This window comes from Cetorhinus maximus, chromosome 23 (genome assembly GCF_964194155.1).
Source record: "Cetorhinus maximus chromosome 23, sCetMax3.hap1.1, whole genome shotgun sequence".
Lineage (NCBI taxonomy): Eukaryota > Metazoa > Chordata > Chondrichthyes > Lamniformes > Cetorhinidae > Cetorhinus > Cetorhinus maximus.
The window spans coordinates 30,976,564-31,002,217 of record NC_135901.1 but is presented as its reverse complement, the minus strand read 5'-3'; the positions used below and the strand labels follow the sequence as shown (position 1 = coordinate 31,002,217).

Here is a 25,654-nt window from a genome sequence, read left to right as displayed (position 1 = left end):
GCTCTCAATCTCTATGAATGATTTCAATGAGGGGCAGAGGGTAATATCTCCAAGTTTGCTGACAATTAAACAATTGATTTGCATTTCTATAACGCCTTTCACGACCACAGGACGTCCCCAAAGCGTTAGAGCCAATGAAGGACTTTTGAGGTGTAGTCACTGTTGTAATGCAGCAAATACGGCAGCCAATTTACACACAGCAAGATCCCACAAACAGCAATGGGATAATGACCAGATGATCTGTTTTTAGTGAAGTTGATTGAGGGATGGATATTGGGCCGGACACCGGGGATAACTCCCCTGCTCTACTTCGAAACAGTGGCTGTGGGATCTTTTGTATCCACCTGAGAGGGCAGACAGGGCTGGCAGTTTAACATCTCATTCGAGAGAAGGTTGCACTGACAATGCAGTACTCACTCAGTGCTGGCACTGGGATTGTGGGATTTGATTTTTGTCGTCAGGTCCCGGGAGTGGGACTTGATCCCACAGCCTCCTGACCCAGAGATGAGAGTATTACCCACTGAGCCATGGCTGACACTATAGACAATACAAAGTTAGAAACGGAAAGTTACCCTTTGCCTCCAGTGTCTAAATCTAATAATAAAAACCCCAGTACAAAAACAAGTGTTTGAGTGACAAATGTTGAAGTGTTGGTTCAGAGCCACAAGCTTCGACTTCCCATCTGAGCCACCAGCACCTTTCTATCTCTCTAATGCTGGTGTCAATGACAGCCAGGCGATGGAGCTGAGGGCTGAATTTAGCTGAGAATAACGGGACCTGTGCCCCTGTTGGGAAACTGCCATGGGCCTCACACTGATAGAGAGACAGGAAGGTGCTGGAGGACTGACTGGGAAATGGGCCTCCAAGCAATCGGGGCACAGGAGGGGGTGACCGGGGCTGATGGCGACCCGACCCCTGGGGATCAGTGCTCCTGTGTCCAAAGCGGGAAGTCACGGGAACAGGTTACAGAAGAGAAACCATTTGGGTCCAGAACATTGTGCACATCCTTTTACTCTGGTTGTCTTTGATGCTCAAGTAATTTTCTGTTTTTTATTTAACCATGTTCAATTTCATTAATAACCTTTTGTCAGTAAAAATATTTGATTTTTCTGGGCTTTTCATGATTAGATTCCTGCACTTTAGGGAAAGTGGGTGAGGGGTTGGCAGGCTCTTTAACAGAAAGTGAGTCCCTCTAAGGTAATTGGCAAAGGAGCCAGAGGGGGAGATGAGATTTTATTTTTGACACAGCGATGTTAGAAAATGGGGGTCAGGGAGTCAATTAACCCTTTATCCCCTTCTCCAAATTCTGAAATGATTCACAGTGATAACCCTTATTGGTGACAGTGGTTAGATTTTATTCAGTATAAATAAGACCTGACACATGCTCATGTCTGAGCAGTAGTATCAAAGAGCAGCAGCATTACCATTACACTCTGGGTAGAAGCACCATCTCCACATAAATGCTCCCTGGTCTGCCCCCTGATGCCATGGCACCAGTCAATGCAATATGTAAAACCTCTACAAATCTGTGCTCAGGGAATCCCTTCTGATACTTTTTTACATCACAAGGTCCAGGGAGACTGATTTAACCCAATCATTGCCGAGCTAACATTTGAACGGACCAATTACAAAACCTGTCATTGAACCATCTGTACCCGCCCAAGCCACGTCAAACTCTCAAATAATTGGCTTCCCACACTCCGTCCCCGGTACAGAGAGTCAGCATTCCCATGCCAAGCAGTGAAAACATGGTGGCCTTGACACCCAGGTGTGGTCTACGATTCAAGGCACTCTAGTTTTCTCTGTCCTCTGGGAGCTGTTCATCTCCCTGTTCCCACATAACAAGTCATCTGTTCTTAGCTCTGCCAGATTTCTGCTGAAGTTTGTCCCCTTTTGCAACTTTCAGATCAATAAAACATTTGGTCATTGAAGACCCAAACCACAATTTCCCATCCTGTCAGCTGTCAACCATCCTCACCCAGAGACTAATCACAACAGGAATAAAAACAGAAGTGTAACAATCAAATTAAAAATAAATGCAGTCAGTCATAGTTTTTAATTTAGTGTTCACTAATTAGCAAGAAAACCCGAAGTAGGGGGTCCCCCAGGATTCTTACAGCCCACACCTTGAGGGGGAGGAGAACTCTCCCTCTGACCCCTCACTCAATTTCACTCCGTTATTTTCCAGTTCTGTTCTGGCCCCGCCTGGGGCAACATCTACTCAATCTTTTCTTCTCCTGAAGGAGCGCTGTGAGTTCTAGGTTACTAGTACATAAGGACATATGTTTCAAGCAACAGATCAAGCATGGATGTAAAAGATTCTCCAGCTCTCTCCTTACCCCTGTCCAACTTGTGGAGAGTTCTCACTCAGTATTATTTCTCCCAAGCCCTTAATTGACCCAATCCAAATCTTTATCTCTGTTAGTTCAATTTTAGTCACTTGTTGACCATGACCAGTGTGTTTAATTCTATGCTGATTGTTTTAAAGTCAGTTTCTCTCTGGAGTATGTGTCAGTGCTCTGATGATGTCAAAATATTGTCTCATTCTCTTGGTCACATTAACCATTTCATGTCATGTTGTTTGTCAAGTAGCTGTGTATGTTTGGGACCGATTCCTCAGTCCACTTCACCATGAATTTACACGTCCTATTGTCTTCACATGTAACAAATCACATCTGCACACTCATACCGATATCCCAATGTCAGGCCACATATTCTGAACTTTCAGGTGTGCTGATCAAAAGATCAAAGTGAGTGTCTGTCTTTGCTTATCTCCCCCAGTTATGATCCTGATATTTCAGGTGGTGGCCAGGCTGTCAAACGTGGTTTTCTTTAAAACAAAATTCATAGGTAAGGATGTAAATATCTCCCAGAGAAATCTATCAACTTATTCATCTCATCTACACCGCCCTGACTTTCACTAGAATGTCGGTGGATACCAGATTGATACATTCCACTGATCACCCGGGTGAGTTACTCCAATTCCTTTACTGTCCAATACAACATATTCATCATATCTTTAAAACAGAAATCAAATATTCCCGATTTATATCAGGTACTAATACATTGTTTTATTTATTTTAGACGTCAGGCTGAGGTTGTTTTCCTTGAATCCGGGAGGTTGAGGGGAGAATCCATAGAGGTGTACAAGATTATGACAGGTTTAGATAAGGAGGACAAAGAAAAGCTGTTCCCATTCGCTGATGGTACAAGGATGAGGAGGACACAGATTTCAGGTTTTGGGCAGGAGATGCAGGGGGGATGTGAGGAGGAATATTTTCACATAGCGAGTGGTAATGACCCGAAAATCGCTATGAGGGGGGTGGAAGCAGAGATGATGAACAATTTCAAAAGGCAATTGGATGGGCAGTTGAGGGAAATAAACTTTAAGGGATTCAGTGATAGAATGGGGAAATGAGTCTGACTGGATTGCTCTACAGAGAGCTAGCATGGACTCAATGGGCTGAAGCGTCTCCTTGTATATCTTAATGACTCCATGATCCAAAGAGAAAAATTTCAGTTGCCCCAATCTCTCCAACTCACTTAAGTCCCTCATCCCTGCTGCCATTGTTGTCAATCTCCTCTGCACTCTCTCAAAGAACTTCACATCTTTCCTAAAGCGTGGGGCCCAGATATAGGGTTCCATTCTCGAGGGATAGAATTGAAAAGCAGGGAGGTTCTGTTCAACTTGTTTTGAACCATGGTTAGACTACACTGGGAGTACTGTCAACATTTGTGATCTCCATTTAGAAAAAGGAAATAGAGGCACTGGAGAAGGGGCAACAAAGATTCACAAGAATAATATCAGAACTGAGAGCATTTAACCCCCAGGAAAGGCTGGGGCTGCTTTTCTCTGGAAAAGAGAAGACTGAAGGGTGACATGATGGAAGTCTTTAAGATGATGAAGGGGTTCAATAATCCAATAGGGATTTCATGAGAAACCTCTTTACCCAGCAAGTGGTGAGAATGTAGAACTCGCTACCACATCGAGTGGTTGAGGTGAATAGCATGAATACATTTAAGGGGAAGCTAGATACATCCATGAGGGAGAAAGGAATAGAAGGATATGCTGATTGAGGGAGTTGAAGAGGGGTGGGTGGAAGCTCATGTGGAGCATAAATACCGACATAGACCAATTGAGCCGACTGGCCTGGCCCTTTGCTGTAGACTCAATGGAACACAGACAAATGTATTTATTTTAGATCCACCTGTAGTGGTAGGAAAAACACTATTTGCTATCCAGGATAAAATAAATGTACTTTATTAGCTTTTGTGCATCATTTCAGTGGAAATGTGCACTCCCAGGCTCAAAGAACATCAGCCCACCGGAAACAAAGTCACGAGACCGGCCAGTTCAGCAGAAAGAAACCCTCTGACCCTCCCACTTCACCAAGAGTGAGAATGAACATGGTTCAGTCCTGGATGTGATTAACAGCAGCAATAACAGAAGAATCCAACCCCTGGAATCACTTGTGAACTTGCTGGTGTGTCAGCAGGTTGGTTGACTGAGTGAATCCCCTCCCACATGTGGAGCACGTGAAAGGCTTCTCCCCGGTGTGAACTCGCTGATGTGTCAGCAGGCTGGATGACTGAGTGAATCCCTTCCCACATGTGGAACACGTGAAAGGCTTCTCCCCGGTGTGAATTCGCTGGTGTATCAGCAGGCTGGATGTATCTCTGAATCCCTTCCCACACACACAACAGATGAACGACTTCTCCCCACTGTGAACTCGCTGGTGAGAAAGCAGGGTGGATGACTGCGTGAATCCCTTCCCACACACAAAGCAAGTGAATGGCCTCTCCCCAGTATGAACCCGCTGGTGTAACAGCAGCTTGGATAACTGAACGAATCCCTTTGCACATTCAGAACAAGTGAATGGCCTCTCACCATTGTGAACTGGCTGGTGTGTCAGCAGGTGGGATAACTGATTAAATGCCTTGCCACACTCAGAGCAGCTGAATGGCCTCTCCCCGGTGTGAACTCGCTTGTGTTTCTGCAGATTGGACGAATTAGTAAATCCCTTCTCACACTCAGTACAGATGAATGGTCTCTCCCCGGTGTGAACTCGCTGATGTGTCTGCAAGTGGGATAACAGAGTGAATGCCTTCCCACACTCAGAGCAAGTGAATGGCCGCTCCCCACTGTGAACTCGCTGGTGTGTCTGCAAGTTGGATAACCGAGTGAATCCCTTCCCACACTCAGAGCAGGTGTATGGTCTTTCCCCAGTGTGAACTCGCTGGTGCATCAGCAGGTTGGATGAATCACTGAATCCCTTCCCACACTCAGAGCAGGTGAATGGCCTCTCCCCGGTGTGACTGCGTCGATGAATCTCCAGCTCAGATGGGGCTTTGAATCCCTTCCCACAGTCCCTACATTTCCACGGTTTCTCCATGGTGCGCGTATCTTTGTGTCTCTCCAGATTCAATGAGCAAAGGCAGCTACATCCACACACAAAGCACACATGCGGTCTCTCCCCACTGTGAATGGGGCAATGATTTTACAGCCGGTATGTCTGGTTAAAGCTCTTTCCACAGTCAGTGCACTGGAACACCCTCATTCGGGTGTGTGTGTCTCGGTGCTTTTCCAATCACACCGAGGCTTAAAACCTTTTGAAGCAGACAGAACAGACAAACATTTCCCTGCTCGGTTCAAAGGGCCAATGATATTCAAGACCCAATTAATCAAATTAGTCTGTCAGATCTTGAAGTGAATCTTGTTTTGAGATTTCTATCTGCAAATCTTCACCTTCTGATATCCTGTAAAAGGAATTTACAAAAATCATCACTGTCAGTACAGGGTAGAAATTAAGAGACAATTCTAGTTTGTATGGAACATTCTTTCCCCTCTCATTCTCCAAAAGCTGTAAATCTCCGTCCCACACACTCTCCCTCCATTCTCACTCTGTTGTACCTAATACACACCTTCCCAATTCTCCTGAAGGTGCCAACCCATGCTTGTTGACAGATGCAGGGTCACTCTTCCTTGTCCTGGACACAGAGACCTGAAAATCTTAAGACAGGCAGCTAACCTAAATATCTATGTCTATATATATGTATATTTACTAATTAGCAATACAGAGTGGATGAAGTGAAATTTTAATTCTGCAGCAAGTGTTAATGGCCTGAAACTCACTGCCTATGAGGATGGTGGAAGCAGAGACAATCAATGATTCCAAAATGAAACTGGATGGGGCACCTGAAGGAAATAAACTTGCAGAGGAACTGGGATATAGAAGGGAATGGGACCGACTGGATTGCTCCTCAGTGACTCCGCATGGACTCGAGTTGCTGAATATAACCTTTCTCTAATATAATGACTCTGGCTGGAAATATATAACTGCAGGTACGATACTATATTATAAACCAACAAATAAGAATAAATGAAGTTTATAAGGCCTTAAATAATATATGGACAAGGCATCATATAACAACTAGACATATCTCCGTTTTATATTCATTTACTGCCCCCTTAAAAGTCAGCAATCTCCTGGGGAAATCATCCCTTTAATAGTGAACATTAGGAAAGAGACCATCCTTTTAGCCAGACAAATAAATGTGTCAAGCTAAGGGAGCAAAGGATGTCAACGTCTTTAAGAGAGAGACCTGGGCCAACCTTTCCAGAGTCTGCACCCTCCCTGGATTCACTTCCTTTCCCTTCAGTTCCTGCAAGTCAATAATTTACCCCCAGGATGAGAAAAGAAAGTGTTTTACTCACAGATGTTGGACACAAGAGGAAGTTTTAGTCAGTGTGAAGCTCAATCTTCATTCACACAAAGCCCGCGCTCTGATTGGCTGAAGGACGATAGTCCTTCCGGTCCTCCAATTCTTCCCATTGGTCAATCCTTCATCATAAAGGGAAGGGGTGGGCTCTCGCCCGCACATGCGCTGCTTCCCCACTCCCTTGGACATGCGCAATCCCGGGCCGCCCGCCCACGCGGCGGATAGAGCAGTTTCCCCAACAAGGGGGATTGTGGGAGCTGCGGCCGCCATTACTCACCCGGAGCCCAGTCTCCAAACACCTGGGACTGGGATGGAAAGTGGGGGTGGGGGGCGCACTGATCCCACCCTGACATAAAGTACATGTGGGTAGTCACTGGATTTGATTGTGAAGCCCCCTTAGCGAAACAGTTTGTTAAATTTAGGTGTAAAGATTTAGACACCTGGTTGACAGATTGGGGAGGGCAATTGGGGGAAACTGAACCCAAGAGTCAGCACCTTCAGGGGAGGAGAACTTGGGAAAAAGCAGGAGGAGATAAGTCGGATGAATTAGTTACAATCAATAGAGAGGAGGGAATGTCTAGGGCACAGAGATTTACAGCTCGAGAGACGGCAGGATAGTGACAATGTCAGTGGACAGGTATTCCAGAGACCCCGGGTAATTCTCTGGGGACCCGAGTTCGCCACCACGGCAGCTGGCAAAATTCAAATTCGACGAATAACTGGAGTTTAAGGTTTTATGATGACAGTGACGCCATTGCCGATTGTTGCAAAATCTTCTGTCCTTACCCAGTCTGGCCTACATGTGACCCCAGACCCACAGCAATGTGGTTGACTCTTAAATGCCCTCTGAACAAGGGCAATTTGGGATGAGCCACCCACACCCCAGAAACGACTGAGAAAAATGGAGTTGGATGATGTCTGACATAATCTTGAACAATTTTTGTTTCAAAATGCTCCTTGGGACCTTGACCTTGAACCTGCAATGGACTGTGTCAGAGTTAATGGCCATACTGGGCTCGATTACATTGAAAATACAGCACAGAAACAGGACGTTTTGTCACATTTTGTTACATTAAAGGTGTTATATAAATACAGGTTGTTGTTCTATTGAAGGCTGCCACTTGAACTCCCTCACTGCCCCCTAACTCCAAGACCCCTGTGATGAACAGTCTGATCAACAATCTCATTCCCACAGCATAGCCCAGCCCAGCCCAGCCCAGCCATTCTCAGTGATTCTCCTCTCCTCAGGCTCCCTTGTGACTCTGTCCCTGCTCTCTCACTGTGCTGAGTTCAGGTGTGAACAAAGCATTTTTGTCTTCAGATTTTCACTCTGAAAGGTTTAATGCACCAGGAGACGATGAATAGGCTGGGTCACTTCACTCTTGGAAAGACAAGGCTGAGAGCTAATGGATGTTTTTATAATTCTGAAAGGCTTTGATAGACACAGAGAATGTTTCCACTTGGAGGAGGGAGAGCAAAACTAGAGGCCATCAACTTAATAGTGATTGATAAATCTAATCGGGAATTCGGGAGAAACTTCTTTCCCAGAGAGCGGTGAGAATGTGGAACTCGCTACCACAGGGAGCGGTGGAGGTGAATAACATAGATACATTTAAAGGGAAGCTGGGTAAACACATCGGGGAGAAATGAACAGAAGGATTCACTGAGGGTGAGGTGAGAAAGAATGAGAGGAGGCTCAAGTGAAGTATAAACACTGGCATGGATTGGATGGGCTGAATGACCTGTTTTTGTGCTGTATATTCAATGTAATTGAACCTGGTATTGTTTTACCTCTGGCATAATTCATTCCGGGTTAAAGAGAAACAGTTTCATTCACAGAAGAACATTTCAGCTCATTGCTTCCAGCTATTGTCCAATCACTGCCTCTTGTCAGCCTTGTGTCCGAGTGAGGAGCCAAGACATTCAATTCAACTACAAACAACTCATGTGATTTGTTCCAATATAACTTTTAAGAGCAGGTCTTTTGAAAATGGACGGAAACTAATAAAATTTACTGGGCCCCAGTCATTTCCTTAAAAAATATTATTTATCAGCCAGTCTTTTTCATATTGGAGAGTCTGTTTCATCCAGGACAACGCAGCCCACTTTAATGGCAGCCCATCCGCCACCTTCAATACTCACTCCCACCACCAGTGCAGTACAGTGGCTGCAGCGTGTACCATCTACAAGATGCACTGCATTGACTCACCGAAGCTCCTTCAACATCACCTTCCAAACCCACTACCTCTACCATCTCGAATAGCAACAGACACATGGGAACAGCATCTGTTGAGATTCCCAGCCGAGTGGCGCACCATCCTGACTTGGATCTCTATTGTTCAGGAAGAGAAGCGCGAGATGAGCCGGGAGTTGAAGGGAAGCGCGAGAGACGCCGGCAGTTGAAGGGAAGCGCGAGAGACGCCGGCAGTTGAAGGGAAGCGCGAGAGGAGTCGGGAGTTGAAGGGAAGCGCGAGAGGAGCCGGGAGTTGAAGGGAAGCGCGAGAGGAGTCGGGAGTTGAAGGGAAGCGCGAGAGGAATCGGGAGTTGAATAGTCACCAGCTGCAGATCCTGGAAGCCCGGGTTTCGGAGTTGAAGCGGAGGCTGGGAAGACTGGAGCATCCGCGAGGTGGAGAGTATCATGGATAGAAGGTATAGAGAGGGGAATGGCCTCTCAGGGGTAAGCAGCAACAGGCTAATTCGTTACATCACGGTTGGCTCTGCTGCACAGGGGAGGAGTAAAAAGTGTGGGAATGCAATAGTTATAGGGGATTCAATTGTAAGGGGAATAGATAGGCGTTTCTGTGGCCGCAAATGAGACTCCAGGATGGTATGTTGCCTCCCTGGTGCAAGGGTCAATGATGTCTCAGAGCGGCTACAGGACATTCTGAAGGGGGAGGGTGAACAGCCAGTGGTTGTGGTACACATTGCTACAAACAACAGAGGTGAAATTCTAGAGTCAAATATAAAAGATTTAATAGCTGCGCACGTGGAAAACAGTGGCAGAATCGGACAGAGTCAGCATGGATTTATGAAAGGGAAATCATGCTTGACAAATCTACTGGAATTTTTCGAGGATGTAACCAGTAGAGTTGATGAGGGGGAGCCAATGGATGTGGTTTACTTGGACTTTCAGAAGGCTTTCGACAAAGTCCCACATAAGAGATTGGCGTGTAAAATTAAAGCGCATGGGATTGGGGGTCGTGTATTGAGATGGATAGAAAACTGGTTGGCTGACAGGAAACAAAGAGTAGGAATAAACGGGTCTTTTTCCGAATGGCAGGCAGTGACTAGTGGGGATCGGTGCTGGGACCCCAGTTATTCACAATATATATTAATGATTTAGATGAGGGAATTAAAAGTAATATCTGCAAATTTGCAGATGAAACAAAGCTAGGTGGGAAGGTGAGCTGTGAGGAGGATGTAGAGACGCTTCAGTGTGATTTGGACAAGCTGAGTGAGTGGGCAAATGCATGGCAGATGCAGTATAATGTGAAGTTATCCATTTTGGTAGCAAAAACAGGAAGGCAGATTATTATCTGAATGGCTATAAATTGAGAGAGGGGAATGTGCAACGAGACCTGTGTTTCCTTGTACACCAGTCGCTGAAGGTAAGCATGCAGGTGCAGCAGGCGGTAAAGAAGGCAAATGGCATGTTGGCTTTCATAGCCAGAGGATTCAAGTACAGGAACAGGGATGTCTTGCTGCAATTATAAAGGACCTTGGTGAGACCACACCTGGAATATTGTGTGCAGCTTTGGTCTCCTTATCTGAGGAAGGATGTACTTGCTATAGAGGGAGTGCAGCGAAGGTTTACCCGACTGATTCCTGGGATGGCGGGACTGACATACGAGGAGAGATTGAGTCAATTAGGATTATATTCGCTGGAGTTCAGAAGAATGAGGTGGGATCTCATAGAAACCTATAAAATTCTAACAGGACTAGACAGGGTAGATGCAGGAAGGATGTTCCTGATGGTGGGGGAGTCCAGAACCAGGGGTCACAGTCTGAGGATATGGGGTAGACCATTTAGGACTGAGATGAGGAGAAATTTCTTCACCCAGAGCGTGGTGAGCCTGTGGAATTCGTTACCACAGAAAGTAGTTGAGACCAAAACATTGTATGCTTTCAAGAAGGAGTTAGATGTAGCTGTCAGGGTGAATGGGATCAAGGGATATGGGGAGAATGTGGGAGCAGGCTATTGAGTTGGATGATCAGCCATGATCATAATGAATGGTGGAGCGGGCTCGAGGGGCTGGATGGCCTGCTCCTGTTCCTAGTTTCTATGTAAAAAAAAAGGGATGAGGTCCTAAAAGCAGAATAGAGGGAGTTAGTAAATAAGTTGAAGAGTAGGACTTCAAAGGTAGTGATCACAGGATAACTACCAGTGCCACATGATGTCAGAGTAGAAATAGCAGGATATATCGGATGAATACATGACTGAAGAGATGGTGCGAGGGGGAGGGTTTCAGATTCCTGGGACTTTGGGACTGGTTCTGGGCAATTTGGGACCAGTACAAACCGGCCGGGTTACACATGAGCAGGACTGGGACTGATGTCCTAGGGGGAGAATTTGCCAGAGTGGCTGGGGACAGTTTAAGCTAAAATGGCAGGGGGGTCGGAACCTATGCAAGGGGCCAGAGGAAGGGAAATCAAGGACATGAACAAAAGACAGAAAGGGGAATTAGAAAAGTGATAGGCAGAGAAATCAAGGGCAAGAATCAAACAGGGCCTCAGTGAAAAATAGTGGGAATGGGACAAGTAATGTTAAAAAGACAAGCCTTAAGGCTTTGTGCCTTAATGCAAGGAGCATTTGCAATAAAGTGGATGAATTAAACATGCAAATAGATGTAAACAGGTATGATATAGTCGAGATTACGGAGACATGGCTGCGGGGGGACCAGGGATGGGAACTGAACATCCAGGGGTATTCGGTATTTAGGAAGGACAGACAAAAAAGAAAAGGCAGTGGAGTTGCATTGCTGGTTAAAGAGGAAATTAACGAATAGTGAGGGAAGATATTAGCTCCGATGATGTGGAATCTGTTTGGGTAGAGCTGAGAAACACTAAGGGGCAAAAATTGTTAGTGGGGGTTGTATATAAACCCCCAAACTATAGCGGTGATGTTGGGAATGGCATTAAACAGGAAATTAGAGACGCATGCAATAAAGGAACATCTGTAATTACGGGTGGCTTTAATCTGCATTTCGATTGGGCAAATCAATTTAGTAACAATACCGTAGAGGAAGAATTCCTGGAGTGTATATGGGATGGTTTCATGGGCCAATACGTTGAGGAACCAGCTGGAGAACAGGCCATGCTACACTGGGTATTTTGTAATGAGAAAGGAATATTTGGCAATCTAGGTGTGTGAGGCTCCTTGGGGATGAGCGACCATAATATGATAGAATTCTTCATCAAGATGGAGAGTGACGTAGTTCATTCTGAGACTCGGGTCCTGAATCTTAATAAAGGAAACTACGATAGTATGAGGCGCGAGTTGGCTATGATGGATTGGGAAACATTATTTAAAGGGATGAGCTCAGTCAGTCTCATACTCTCGCCTCTGAGTCTGAAGGTTATGGTTTCAAGTCCCCACTCCAGAGACTCGAGTCCCCCATAATCCAGGGCTGGCACTTTTTCAGTCTTCAGCTGCCAGGTTCCTAAGCTCTGGAATTTCCTCCCTTTACCCCTCCACTTCTCTCTCCTCCTTTTAGACTCTGCTTAAAACCTACCTTTTCTTCTCTCACATCAAGGTCTCGACAAACTGTGTCCCCAAAGCAAAGCTGATTTCTTTGACATTTACCAGAATATTAATCTCCAGCCCAGTTACAGGGGTTATTAAAATCAACAGAAACAAACCCCAACTGTCAGAATGAACATGGTTTAGTCCTGGTTGTGATTAGCAGCAGCAATAACAGCAGAATCCAGCCCCCGGAGTGAACAATGGACTCACTGGTGTGTCAGGAGCTGGGATGAGCGAGTGAATCCATCCCACACTCAGAACATTTAATCAGCCTCTCGCCAGTCTGAACCCACTGCTGGGCAACTGAGTGACTCCATTCCCACATACGGAGCAGGTGAATGGCCTCTCCCTGGTTTGAGCACACACATATTTAATCGAGCTGGATGAAGAAGTGAATCCCTTTCTTTCTCCTTCAATCTGACCCACATTGTCATGACCTGCACCAAGGGTATGACAAGGAGGCAGATCCAGAATCCATCCAACCTTGGCACCAATCTGATCCGTACCCACCATCCAGGTGACTGAGCCAACCAGACCCCATCCCCCACAAGGGATGTGAGTTACTGCGGCAACATACACGGTTAAACACTATGGATAGCTTTGTTCACAGCTCCAATTTCTTTCCACCATGTGGCTGAGCAGAAATCTCTCCTGCTCTTACCACCTGCCATTGATGTGTGTTGGAAGGTTTTACAAGTTGATGCTAAACCTATTTGGCTGCATCGTGAAGAAACTTTCCTTGTCCATCAAGTCCTGGACTGGGACTTGAACCGGGAGCTTCAGGCTCAGAGGCAGGGACACTACCCACTGCTCCACAAGACCTCCCCCGGTACCCATTGCCCTCCCCAATATGTCACCCAGCTGTCTACACCTTGACAGAAAGAAAGTCATATTCTACTCGAAACATTAACTCCGTTTCTCTCTTCGCAGGTGATTCCAGACCTGTTCAGTGTCTCCAGCACTTTCTGTTTCTGTTTCAGTCTAAGTGTTTACACTCAAAACCCCTGTTTTGCTAAGGGGACGTCATAATCGAAACCAGTGATGACCCCCATGTACTTGGTGTCAGGGTGGGGTCACTGCGCCCCCCCACCCCCACTTTCCATCCCAGTCCCAGGAGTTTGGAGACTGGGCTCTGGATGGGTAATGGCGGATGCAGCTCCCACAATCCCCCGCGCTGGGGACACCGCTCTATCCGCCGCTGGGAGGTGGGATGAATGCAATAAATATCAACATTCCATTTGCTTTCCTACTCACTTGTACCTGAATAGTAATATTTTGTGGTTCACGTACCAGGTCACCCAGATCCCTCTGTACCTCACAGTTCTGCAATCTCTCTCCATTTAAATAATATGCTTTTTAAAATTCTTCCTCCCAACGTGGATAAGTTCACATTTCCCTACATTATACTCCATTGGCTGAAGTTTTGCCCACTCATTCTTTACAAATTATTTTCCTACATATCTGTGTCATTAGCAAATTTAGCTACCACACATTCAGTCCCGTCATCCAAGTCATTTATAGAAATATTAATGGCTGAGGACCCAGCATTGATCTCCTGTGGCACTCCACTTGTTACATCTTATCAACCCGAAAATGACCTATTTATGCCTACTCTCTGTGGCCTGTTAACTAACCAATCCTCGATCCGTGCTAATTTGTGACCCCGTCTACCATGAGCTCTTATTTTGTGTAGTGACTTTTTCTGTGGCACCTGATGAAATGCCTTCTGGAAATCTAAGTAAACATCATCTGCAGGTTCCCCTTTATCCATATTTTTCATTACTTCCTTAAAGAACTTTGATAAATTAGTAAATCACGATGGACTCCCTGAACCCCATTTTCTAACATTGTGTGTCAACAGAAAAATAAAGTCACATTTCCCCCTCTGGCTCCTTTGTCAATTACCTTAAAGGGACTCACTTTCTGTTAAAGAGCCTGCCAACCCCTCTCAACCACTTTCCCTGAAGTGAATAAATATAATCAGTAAATCAAATATTTTACTGATAAAAGTTTAGTAATGAAACAGAACATGGTTAAAAGACAAACAGAAAATTACTTGAGGATCAAAGACAACTAGAGTAAAAGGATGCACACAATGTTCTTGACCCAAATGGTTTCTCTTCGGCTCCTCTGTACCCTGTTCCTGTGGATATCTGCTTTGGACACAGAGGCACTGAACGCTGGGGGTCGTGTCACTGAACCCTGGGGGTCATGTCACCATCAGCCCCGGTCACCCTCTCCCGTGCCCTGGTTGGTTGGAGGCCCATTTCCCAGTCATTCCTCCATCACCTTCCTGTCTCTCTATTAGTGTAATGCCCAAGGCAGTTCCCCAACTGGGGCGCAGGCTCCGTTACTCTTAGCTAAATTCAGCCCTCAGCTCCATCGCCTGGCTGTCATTGACACGAGCAATCAAGAGACAGAAATGTGCTGGTGGATCAAATGGGAAGATGAAACTTGTGGCCCTGAACAAAATGTTAGGATCTCTGTAAAGACTGGCAACTTCTAAAAAGAAATTCAAATTCCCAATGAACAAATTAAAGGTTCACATGACAAGACTTCAAGTTTTGTAACTTTTACTGCAACAAACAATCTAAAAGCAACTTTGACTAAACACCGTTTTTGTTGGCAACATATACCTTAAATTATCAAACAGAAATTTGCCATTTTACTTGGAACATAATCAAAAATCCCACTGCACAGTTATACTTTGCGTTCCTGAAATAGACACTCAATTATCCTAGAACCTGTCCAAAGTGATTCTTCGCTCTCTCTCTCTCTCTCGGACCCTGGCAGACTGATCTGTCTGTGAAATTCAGGGATGCCTTTTAGAAGAATTTTCCAATCTGATCCTACAATGGCTTCCCATGGATCCTTCCTCTAATAAAGCCCTTCCTAAGGGCAAAGTGAATCACATGAGCCTTGTATCCAGGTAGGCATGCTGATTAGTTACCTTTTAGACTCCCAATTTCATTCTATCTTGAAATTAAAGAGAAAATTCAAGCCCAGCCCTGAACATAGTCTGACATTTTCAACACCTTCCTGGGACTTTGGAGATGAACAGACTAACTGAATATAGAAGGATGCATGACACTTAGGAAGGACAGGAAGCTAGGAAAAGGTCAAGGGGTGGCACTGTTAATTAATGATGGTATTAGCACAATAGAGAGGGATGGCCTAAGTTCAGGAAACCAGGATGTAGAAGCAGTTTGGGTAGAGATGGGAAATGATAAAGGCACAAAGTCACTTGTGGGAGTGGTGAACAGGCCCCCTAACAGTAACCAGATGGTAGGACAGGGTATAAAGGAAAAAATAATGGAAGCTTTTTAGAAAGGTACGGCAATTATTAAGTGGAATTTTAATCTACATATACACAGAAAAATTCAGATGTGCGACGGTGGCCTAGATGGGGAGTTCATCGAATATTTTTGTGATAGTTTCCTAGAACAGCACGTTCTGGAGCCAGAGAGCAGGCTCTCCTCGACCTGGTATTGTGCACCAAGATAAGATTAATTAATGACCTCATGGTGACGATGACCCTAGGTAGCAGCAATCACAATATGATTGAACTTTACATTCAGTTGGAGGGAGAGAAGAATGGGTCCAAGACTAGCAATAAACTTAAAGAAGGACAATTATGAGGGCATGAAAGCAGAGCTAGCTAAAGTGAATGACGACTTTGGTTATGGGATTGGTCAATAAAGATGTAATGTCAGACATTTAAGGGGATATTTCAGAATATACAGAATAGATACATTCTAACAAGAAAGAAAATATCAAAGGAGAGTACCCACCATCTGTGGTTAATTATAAAAGTTAAAGATAGGCATATCATTGCACAAGGATGGCTGGCAGGTCAGAAGATTGGACAGAATATAAAAAACAGCAAAGAATGATGAAAAGGTTAAGAACCAGGGAAAAATTAGAGTATGAGAGAAAGCTAGCTGGAAATAGAAAAACAAAGCTTCTATAGATGTTTGAGAGAGAAAATAGTTAACAAAGCGAGTGTTGGTCTTTTGGAAGTGAGTCTGGGGAATTAATAATGGAAAAGAAGGAGATGGCAGATGAATTGAACAGGTATTTTGCATCGGTTGTCACTATAGTCACTATAGTGGTTACAAGTAACATCCCAGAAATAGCTGTAAAACAGGAAATGGAAGGGAGCGAGGAACTCAAGAAAATTACAATCACTACAGAAGTGGTACTGGGCAAATTGTTGGTGCTTCAGGCTGACAAGAACCCAGGTCCTGATGGACTTCAACCTAGGGTCTTAAGTGGCTAGTGAGATAGCTGGTGAGTGGGTTGAAATTTCCCAAAACTTCCTAGATTCAGGAAGGTTCCATTCGATTGGAAAATAGTGAGTGTAACTCCTTCATTCAAAAAGAGAGACAGAAAGCAGGCCAGTTAGCTTAACATCTGTCAGAGGGAAAATGTGAGAAGCTATTATTAAAGATGTTATAGCAGGGCACTTTGATAAATTCAGGGTAATCAGACAGAGTCTACATGGCTTTGTGAAAGGAAAATCATGTTTAACCAACCTATTGGAGTTCTTTGAAGAAGTAACATGCAGTGTGAATAAAGGGGAACCGGTGGATCACTAACTTAGATTTCCACATCAAAGGTTATTGTGGAAAATAAAGGCTGATTCTGTGGGAGATAACATATTGGCATGGATAGAAGATTGGCTAGCCAACAGGAAATAGAGTAGGCATAAATGGGTCATTTTCTGGTTGGCAAGATGTAACAAGTGGTGTGCCACAGCGATCAGTGCTGGGGCCTCAACTTTTTACAATTTATATAAATGACTTGGATGAAGGAATCGAAGGGATAGTGCCTAAATTTGCTGATGGCACAAATATAAGTAGGAAAGTAAGTTGTGAAGAGGACATAAGGAGACTACAAAAAGATATAGACATGTTAAGGGAGTGAGCAAGGATCTGGCAAATGGTGTGTGATGTGGCAAAATGTGAAATTGTTCATTTTGGCAGGAAGAATACAAACAAAGCATATTATTGAAATGGTGAGAGTTAGCAGAGCTCTGAGATTCAGAGGGATCTGGGTGTCCTTGTGCATGAATAGCAAAAGCTAATTATTCAGGTACACCAAGTAATTAGGAAAGCTAACAGAATGTTATTGTTAGAAGTAGGGAGACTATGCTTCAGTTATACAGGGCAATGGTGAGACCACACCTGGAGTACCGTGTACAGTATTGGTTTCCTTATTTGAGGAAGGACGTAAATGTATTGGAAGCAGTTCAGAGAAAGTTTACTAGACTAATACCTGGAATGGGTGGGTTTTCTTACGAGGAAAGGTTGGACAGGCTGGGCTTGTATCCGCTGGAGTTTAGAAGAGTAAGAGGAAACTTGATTGAAACATATAACATCCTGAGGGGCCTCGACAGGGTGGATGTGGAAAGGATGTTTCCTCTTGTGGGAGAATCTAGAAATTGGGGTCACAGTTTAAAAGTAATGGGTTGCCTCTTTAAGACAGAGGAGAACATTTTTTTCTCAGAAGGTAGTGAGTCTTTGGAACTCTCTTCCTCAAAGGGCGGGGGAAGCAGAGTCTTTGAATATTTTTTAAGGCAGAGCTAGATAGGCTTGATAAGCAAGAAGTAAATGGTTATCAGGGGTAGGCAGGAATGTGAGGTTGAGGTTACAATCAGATTAGCCATGAACTTATTGAATGACGGAACAGGCTTGAGGGGCCGAGTGGCCTACTCCTGCTCCTAATTCATATGTGTGTATGTTATCACATCCTTTTTAATGGACTTGAGCATTTTCCCTAGTACTGATGTCAGGCTAACAAGTCTGTAGTTCCCCGTTTTCTCTCTCCCTCCTTAAATAGTGGGTGACATTTGCCACCTTCCAATTTGCAGGAACCATTCCAGAATCTATAGAATTTTGGTAGATGATCACCAATGCATCCACTATCTCTACAGCCACCTCCTTCAACACTCTGGGATGTGGATCACCAGGTCCAGGGGATTTATCAACTTTCAACCCCATTCATTTCTCCAGTGCTACTTTTTTACCAATACTAATCTCTATCAGGTCCTCATGCTCACTTGTCCCTTGGTTCTCTAGTATTTTGGGGACAATTTCTGTATCTTCCTCTGTGAAGACAGACACACATTGTTTAGTTTCTCTGCAAATTCCAATATAAATTCTCCCATCTCTGCTTGGAATGGACCCACATTTCTCTTTGCTAATCTTTTCCTTTTCACATACCTATACAAGCTTTTACAGTTGCTTTTTATGTTTCTCGCCAGTTTGCTCTCATGTTCAGTTTTCTCTTTCTTTATCAGTTTCTTGGTCCTCCTTTCCTGAATTCTGAAAAAGCTCCAATCCTCGGGCTTACTACTTTTTTTGGCCACTTTATGAGCCTCTTCCTTTGATCTAATGCAATCTTTATCTTTTCTGTTGGCCACGGTTACATCACTTCTCCTGTTGAATTTTTATTCCTTAAAGGAATCTATATTTGTTGTAACTATGTAATAATTCCTTCAATGTTAGCTATTGCCTGTCTACCGTCATAAATTTTCATGTAGTTTTCCAATCTACCACAGCCAACTTGACCCTCAAACTGTGATAGTTTTCTTCTGTGAGAAACACCCAGATAAATTATACAAAAGAATCATCCAACCAGCACAACCCATCTCCATGGCAACATGGCATGATTTGGGGGGTTCCAAACAGAAATGCAAACTAAATATCTTTTATATTCCAAACACCCTTTCATCCTGTGATCCCTGTGAAATATGAAACTAGATATTCGCAACAAGGCTCAAAGAGCATCAGCCACTGGGGACAAAGTTGTGGGACTGGTCAGTCCAGCAGAAAGAAACCCTCTGACCCTCCCACTTCACCAACTGTAAGAATGAACATGGTTCATTCCTGGATGTGATTAACAGCAGCAAAAACAGCAGAATCCAAACCCTGCAATCACTTGTGAACTCGCTGGTGTGTCTGCAGGTGGGACGACTGAGTGAAACCCTTCCCACACTGAGAGCAGCTGAATGGCTTCTCCCCGGTGTGAACTCGCTGTGTCTGCAGGTTGTATAAACGAGCGAATCCCTTCCCGCACACGGAGCAGGTGAATGGCCTCTCCCCAGTGTGAACCTGCTGGTGTGACTGCAGGTGGTGTAACCGAGTGAATCCCTTTCCACATTGAGAGCAGGTGAATGGTCTCTCCCCAGTGTGAACTCGCTGGTGTACCTGCAGTCGGTAGAACTCAGTGAATCCTTTCCCACACTCAGAGCAGGGGAACGGCCTCTCAGTGTGAACCCGCTGGTGTGTCAGCAGGTTGGATGACTGAGTGAATCCTTTCCCACACTCAGAGCAAGTGAATGATCTTTCCCCAGTGTGAACTTGTTGGTGAGTGAGTAGGTTGGGTAACTGAGCAAACCCCTTCCTACAGACGGAGCAGATGAACAGTCTCTCCTTTGTGTGAACTCGCTGGTGCTTCTGCAGGTTGGATGACTGAGTGAAACCCTTCCCACACTGAGAGCAGGTGAACGGCTTCTCCCCGGTGTGAACTCGCTGGTGTGTCTGCAGGTTGTATAACCGAATGAATCCCTTCCCACAGACAGAGCAGGTGAATGGCCTCTCCCCGGTGTGAACCTGGTGGTGTGACTGCAGGTGGTGTAACCGAGCGAATCCCTTCCCACATTCAAAGCAGGTGAACGGTCTCTCTCCAGTGTGACTGCGTCGGTGAGTCTCCAGCTTCGATGGGGTTTTGAATCCCTTCCCACAGTCCCCACATTTCCACGGTTTCTCCATGGTGCGCGTGTCCGTGTCTCTCTCCATGTCTGACAGTCAGTTGAAGCCTCGTCCTCACATGGAACATGTAAAATGTCTCTCCTCACTGTGAATGATGTTAATTTTTTTCAGGCTGTGTAACTGGTTAAAGCTCTTCCCACACTCAGTGCACTGGAATGCTCTCACTCGGGTGTGGGGGTCTCAGGCCTTTTCAAGTCCCCCTGATGTTTAGAACATTTTGAAGCAGACAAAACACAGAAACATTTCTCCATCTAGATACAAAAGCTGATCATATTCAGGTTCCGATAAATCGAGTGACTCTGTGAGATCTTAACCTTTGATTTCAGCCTTCTGTCTGCAAATCCTCCCCTTCCAGTATCCTGTAAAAGGAATTCACAACAGACATCACTGTCAGCACAGGATAGAAATTCAAAACAGATAATTCTAGTTTCTATGGAACATTCTTTCCTCTCTCATTCCACTAAAGCTGTGAATCTCCATCACACACTCTCTCTCTCCATTCGCACTCTGCTGAACCTAGTATACACCCTCCCAATTCTCCTGAAGGTTCATGCTGATCGACAGATTCACGCTCACCACTCCCTGTCCAGGACTCAGAGATCATAAGAAATATGAGGAGTAGGCCATTCGGCCCATCGAGCCTGCTCCGCCATTGAATGAGATTATGGATGATCTGCCTCAGCGCCATTTTCCTGAACTATCCCCAAAAACCCTTAATATCTTCAATATCTAAAACCTATCAATCTCTGTCATGAATAATTTTAACCTGAGGCCTCCATAGTCCTGCAGGGATCAGTACTGGGGCTCCAAGTATTTACAATCCATATAATAACTTGGATGAAGGAATTGAGTGTATTGTAGACAAATTTGCCAAAGATACAACAATAGGTAGGGAAGCAAGTTGTGAGGACTTTAGAAAGAGTCCACAAAGGGATAGTGATAGGTTTAGTGAGGGGGCAAAATATTTGCAGATGGAGTACAATGTGTGACAATGTGAGGTTGTCCACTTTGGCAGGAAGAATAGAAAAGCAGAATATTATTTAAATGGAGAGAGACTGCAGAATGCTGCAGTACAGAGGAATCTGGGTGTCCTTGTACATGAATCAGAAAAGGTCAGTCTGCAGGTGCAGCAAGTAATGAGGAAGGCAATTGGAATGTAAGCCTTTATTGCAAGGGGGATGGAGTATAAAAGTAGGGAAGTCTTTCTGCAGCTGTACAGGGTATTGCTGAGACCACACCTCGAGTACTGTGTACAGTTGTGGGCTCCTCCTTTCAGGAGGGATGTACTTGCATTGGAAGCAGTTCAGAGAAGTTTCACCAGACTGACTGGATTACTCCACAGAGAGTCGGCATGGACTCAAGTTTCCAAATGGACTCCATCTGTGCCATAATGATCCCAGAACTGGAAACATATAACGTAGTTACAATACTATGTTACAAGACTAGAAATAATAAGAAATGTATTTTATCATAGAACCATAAATAATATATCTAATGTGCACCACACAACAACACTGGGCATATCTCTGTCCTTTATTAATTTATTGTCCCCTTAAATGTCAGCCATCTCCTAGAGAAACCACTCCTTTAATTGCGAACATTAGGAAAGAGACCATCCTTTTAGCCAGATAAATAAATGTGTCAAGCTGAGGGGGCAAAGGATGTCAATGTCTTTAAGAGAGAGAGAGAGAGAGAGACCTGGGCCAACCTTTCCAGAGTCTGCACCCTCCCTGGATTCACTTCCTTTCCCTTCAGTTCCTGCAAGTCAACAATTTCCCCCCAGAATGAGAAAAGAAATGGAAAGGGGGAAAAAAGAAAGTGTTTTACTCACAGATGTTGGACACAGGATGAAGTTTTCGTCTGTGTGAAGCTCAATCCGCATTCACACAAAGCCCGCACTCTGATTGGCTGGAGGACCAGAGTCCTTCCGGTCCTCCGACTCTTCCCATTGGTCAGTCCCTCAGCTTGACGGAGGGGCGGGAGTTGGTTCTTTTCCGCACATGCGTAGCTTCCCCTCTCCCTTGAATATACGCAGTCCCGGGCCGCCCGCTCGCTCGGCGGATAGAGCGGTTTCCCCAGCGCCGTGAATTGTGGGAGAAACGGCCGCCATTACTCATCCGGAGCTCAGTCTCCAAATTCCTGGGATTGGGATGGGAAGTGGGGGGGCGCAGTGACCCCGCCCTTACAGAAAGTACATGTGGGTAGTCACTGGGTTTGATTGTGACGTCCCCTTAGCAAAACAGTTTGTTAACTTCAGGTGTAAAGATTTAGACACTTCGGTGACATATTGGGGAGGGCAATAGGTGAGTGTGAAACTGAACCCGAGAGTCAGCACCTTCAGTGGAGGAGAATTGGAGAAAAAGCAGGAGGAGGATAGTCGGATGAATTAGTGTTACAATCAATAGGGAGGAGGGAGTGTGTGGGGGACAGAAATTTATAGTTTGAGAGGGAGAAGAATTTTCCTTGAGAACCAGAATTATCAGTTCTGAATTTCTATCTTTTTTTTATTCATTAACGGGATGTGGGCTTCGCTGGCTGGGCCAGCATTTATTTCCCATCCCTATTTGCCGTTGAGAAGGTGGTGGTGAGTTGTCTTCTTGATCCACTGCAGTCCATGTGTTGTAGGTACACCACAGTGCTGTTAGGAAGGGAGTTTGATCCAGAAACAGTGAAGGAACGGCAAAATATTTCCAAGTCAGGATGATGAGTGACTGGGAGGGGAACTTCCAGGTGGTGGTGTTCCCATCTATTTGCTGCCCTTGTCCTTCTACATGGTAGTGGTCGTGAGTTGGAAGGTCCTTGCAAAGAAGCCTTGGTGAATTGTGAGCCTTGGTGAGCCCTGCAGTCAGAGTGATTATTTTTGTCAACTCCCTTTGCAGAGTATTAGAGGAGGATTTAGAGACAGGAAACTCAAATTAGATAACACATCAAAACCTGACAGTCACTCGATTCATCGGAGTCTGAATATTATTGGTCTTGAATCTAGAAAGAGAAATATTTTCTCTTCTGTGGGAAAAGATTTCAAACATCTGTGTATTGTTAAGGTTTAAACTGATCATCCAATCTGGATGGACTCAAGTAGACACATGTTATAGAAAAGCCATAGAAATGTAAGGACTGTGCGAAGAGAGTCAGATCCCCACCTGAGCAGGATGCTCATCAATGCATTCACACTGGGGAGAAGCTATTCACCTGTGTGCTGTGTGGAAAGTGGTTTACAGATTCTATCAGTGAACTGACCCATCAGTGACTTCACACTGAGGAGGGGTCACTCATGTGCTCGCTGTGTGGAAAGGGATTCATTCAGTTAGCCCACCTGCTGACAGAACAGCGCAGTCACCCAGGGGAGTGTCCGTTCACTTGCTCCAAGTGAGGGAAAGGATTCACTTGGTCATCGAATCATGAACCATATTCATTCTGACAGTAGCTCAGTTGGTCTATGTCAGTGTTTATGCTCTGCATGAGCTTCTTCCAATTCTACTTCACTGCCCCGTGTAAGCAGAACCTTCTATACTTTTCTCCCCAAGGTGTTCATCTAGTCCCTCTTCAATAGACCTATCTTATTTGCCTCAATCACTTCCTGTGGTAGCGAGTTCCACATTCTCATCACTCTCACAGCAAAGAATGTTTCCTCCTGAATTCCCTATTGAATTTATCAGTGACAAAATCAGGATCAGAGAATTGTTTCGATGCAGGAGGTGGTCATTTGGTGCATCATGTCTATACCGGCTCTCCAAAAGAGCATTATCAGGGGAGGCAATGGCACAGTGGTAATGTCGTTGGACTGGTAATCCAGAGATACAGGCTAATGCTCTGGGGACATGAGTTGAGCAGGGGAGTTATCCCTGGTGTCCTGGCCGAAAATTTTTCAATCAACATCCCTAAAGATAGATCATCTGGTCAGTATCACATTGCTGTTTGTGGGATCTTGCTGTGTGTAAATTGGGTGCCATGTTTGCTACATCACAACAGTGACTGCCCTTCAACAGTACTTCATTGGCTGCAAAGCGCTTTGGGACATATTGTAGTTGTGAAAGACGCTATGTAAATACACATTTTTAAATTTAAGATTGATGTTGCCTGACCTTCTTGTTTGTAACTTAATTGATTTTAGCCACCCCCAATTTGCCATTTAATAAATTCACTTTGGTTCGGACAAGACTTTAACCAATTGAGGCAAAGGCAGAATTCTCTGGGTAGTAAATTTTAAAAGAAGTTTATTAAAGGAAAAATGTTTACTAAACAACTTTAAGACATTGACTTTTACAACTTCATGCGGGTGATCAGTCTGTCAAAACGTAACCCTCTCTGGCTCCTTCTTTGACAGTAATTCTTGTGGAATTCACCCTCGGGAGTCTGGCTATTTCTCTGACAGTAATTTCCTTGGAACTCGGCCTCGGGAGTCTTCAGTATTTGGCTAGCAAGGGAGACCTTCAGAACCTCTACTTTTATCCCCAAGTGACCATTACCTCACATCAGAGTTGGGCCAGTTGTAACGTGACAATTGGTCAGTTTGGTGACTAGATTAATTTAATTGGATCCCCAATGCAACAGGTAATTAGGAAGGCAAATGGAATTTTGCTCTGTATTGCTGGGGGTTGGAGTTTAAAAAGAGGAAAGTCTTGTTACAACTGTACCTGGAGTACTGTGTACAGTTTTGGTCCTCGTATTTAAGAAAGGATATACTGGCATTGGAGGCAGTTCAAAAGAGATTCCCCAGGTTGATTCCTGGAATGAAGGGATTGACTTATCAACCTTAAACAGGTTAGGCCTTTATTCATTAGAGTTTAGAAGAATGAGGGTGATCTTATTGAAACGTACAAGATTCTGAGGTGGCTTGACAGGTTAAATGTTGAGAAGATGTTTCCACTCGTGGGGGAATCTCAAACTAGGGGGACATTGTGACAGAATAAGGGGACACTCATTGAAAACTGAAATGTGAAGGAATTTCTTCTCTCAGAGGGCAGTGAACGTCTGGAATTCTCAACCCCAGAGAGTTGTGGAGGCTAGATCACTGAAAGTATTTAAAGAGGAGATAGATAGATTTTTGAAATATCAGGGAGTTGAGGGCTATGAGGAGCCGGCATGAAAGAGGAATTGAGGCCTGGGGCAGATCAACCGTGATCTTATTGAATGGCAAGGCAGGCTAGAGGGGGTGAATGGCCTACTTCTGCTCCTATTTCTTATGTTTTTATTACTTACACCACCTTCCCTCATTATCTTACACAGGAATGCAATAGAATTGTTTCATACTATCCCTTTATCTGATTCTATACCATCCCTTATTCATACAGTTTGAAATGTTGAGGCTAATCAGAGCTTGAAGGTCTCTCTTGCCAGGACATTTATCATCATTGCACATTCTTTACATACACAGCAATCAAGGTTTTACATTTTTACAGCAAATAAAACTCAG

The 25,654-nt window shown here is 44.6% G+C and overlaps 4 protein-coding genes and 1 long non-coding RNA gene across 6 annotated transcripts in view; 1 reads left to right on the top strand and 4 right to left on the bottom strand.

Moving 5' to 3' along the window:
- The window catches only part of LOC144697966 (uncharacterized), a 164,609-nt gene extending 157,803 nt beyond the window's left edge, over window positions 1-6,806 (bottom strand). The window contains exons 1-2 of the mRNA XM_078569918.1: window positions 6,716-6,806; window positions 4,479-5,757 (exon numbers count right to left, since the gene is read on the bottom strand). Of these exons, the coding sequence (XP_078426044.1) occupies window positions 4,479-5,393 (915 nt within the window). The 5' untranslated portion in view covers window positions 5,394-5,757; window positions 6,716-6,806. The remainder of the gene's footprint in view (window positions 1-4,478; window positions 5,758-6,715) is intronic.
- The window catches only part of LOC144697120 (uncharacterized), a 432,856-nt gene that overhangs the window by 267,241 nt on the left and 139,961 nt on the right, over window positions 1-25,654 (bottom strand). The window lies entirely within an intron of this gene.
- LOC144697359 (uncharacterized) overlaps window positions 1-25,654 on the top strand; it is a 226,542-nt gene that overhangs the window by 113,785 nt on the left and 87,103 nt on the right. The window lies entirely within an intron of this gene.
- Window positions 1-25,654, bottom strand: part of LOC144697094 (uncharacterized) — a 391,382-nt gene that overhangs the window by 289,404 nt on the left and 76,324 nt on the right. The gene's annotated exons all lie outside the window — the stretch shown is intronic.
- LOC144697437 (uncharacterized) overlaps window positions 18,757-25,654 on the bottom strand; it is a 50,365-nt gene continuing 43,467 nt past the window's right edge. Inside the window, 1 exon segment of the mRNA XM_078569414.1 lies at window positions 18,757-20,161. Coding sequence (XP_078425540.1) covers window positions 19,402-20,161 — 760 coding nt within the window. The 3' untranslated portion in view covers window positions 18,757-19,401.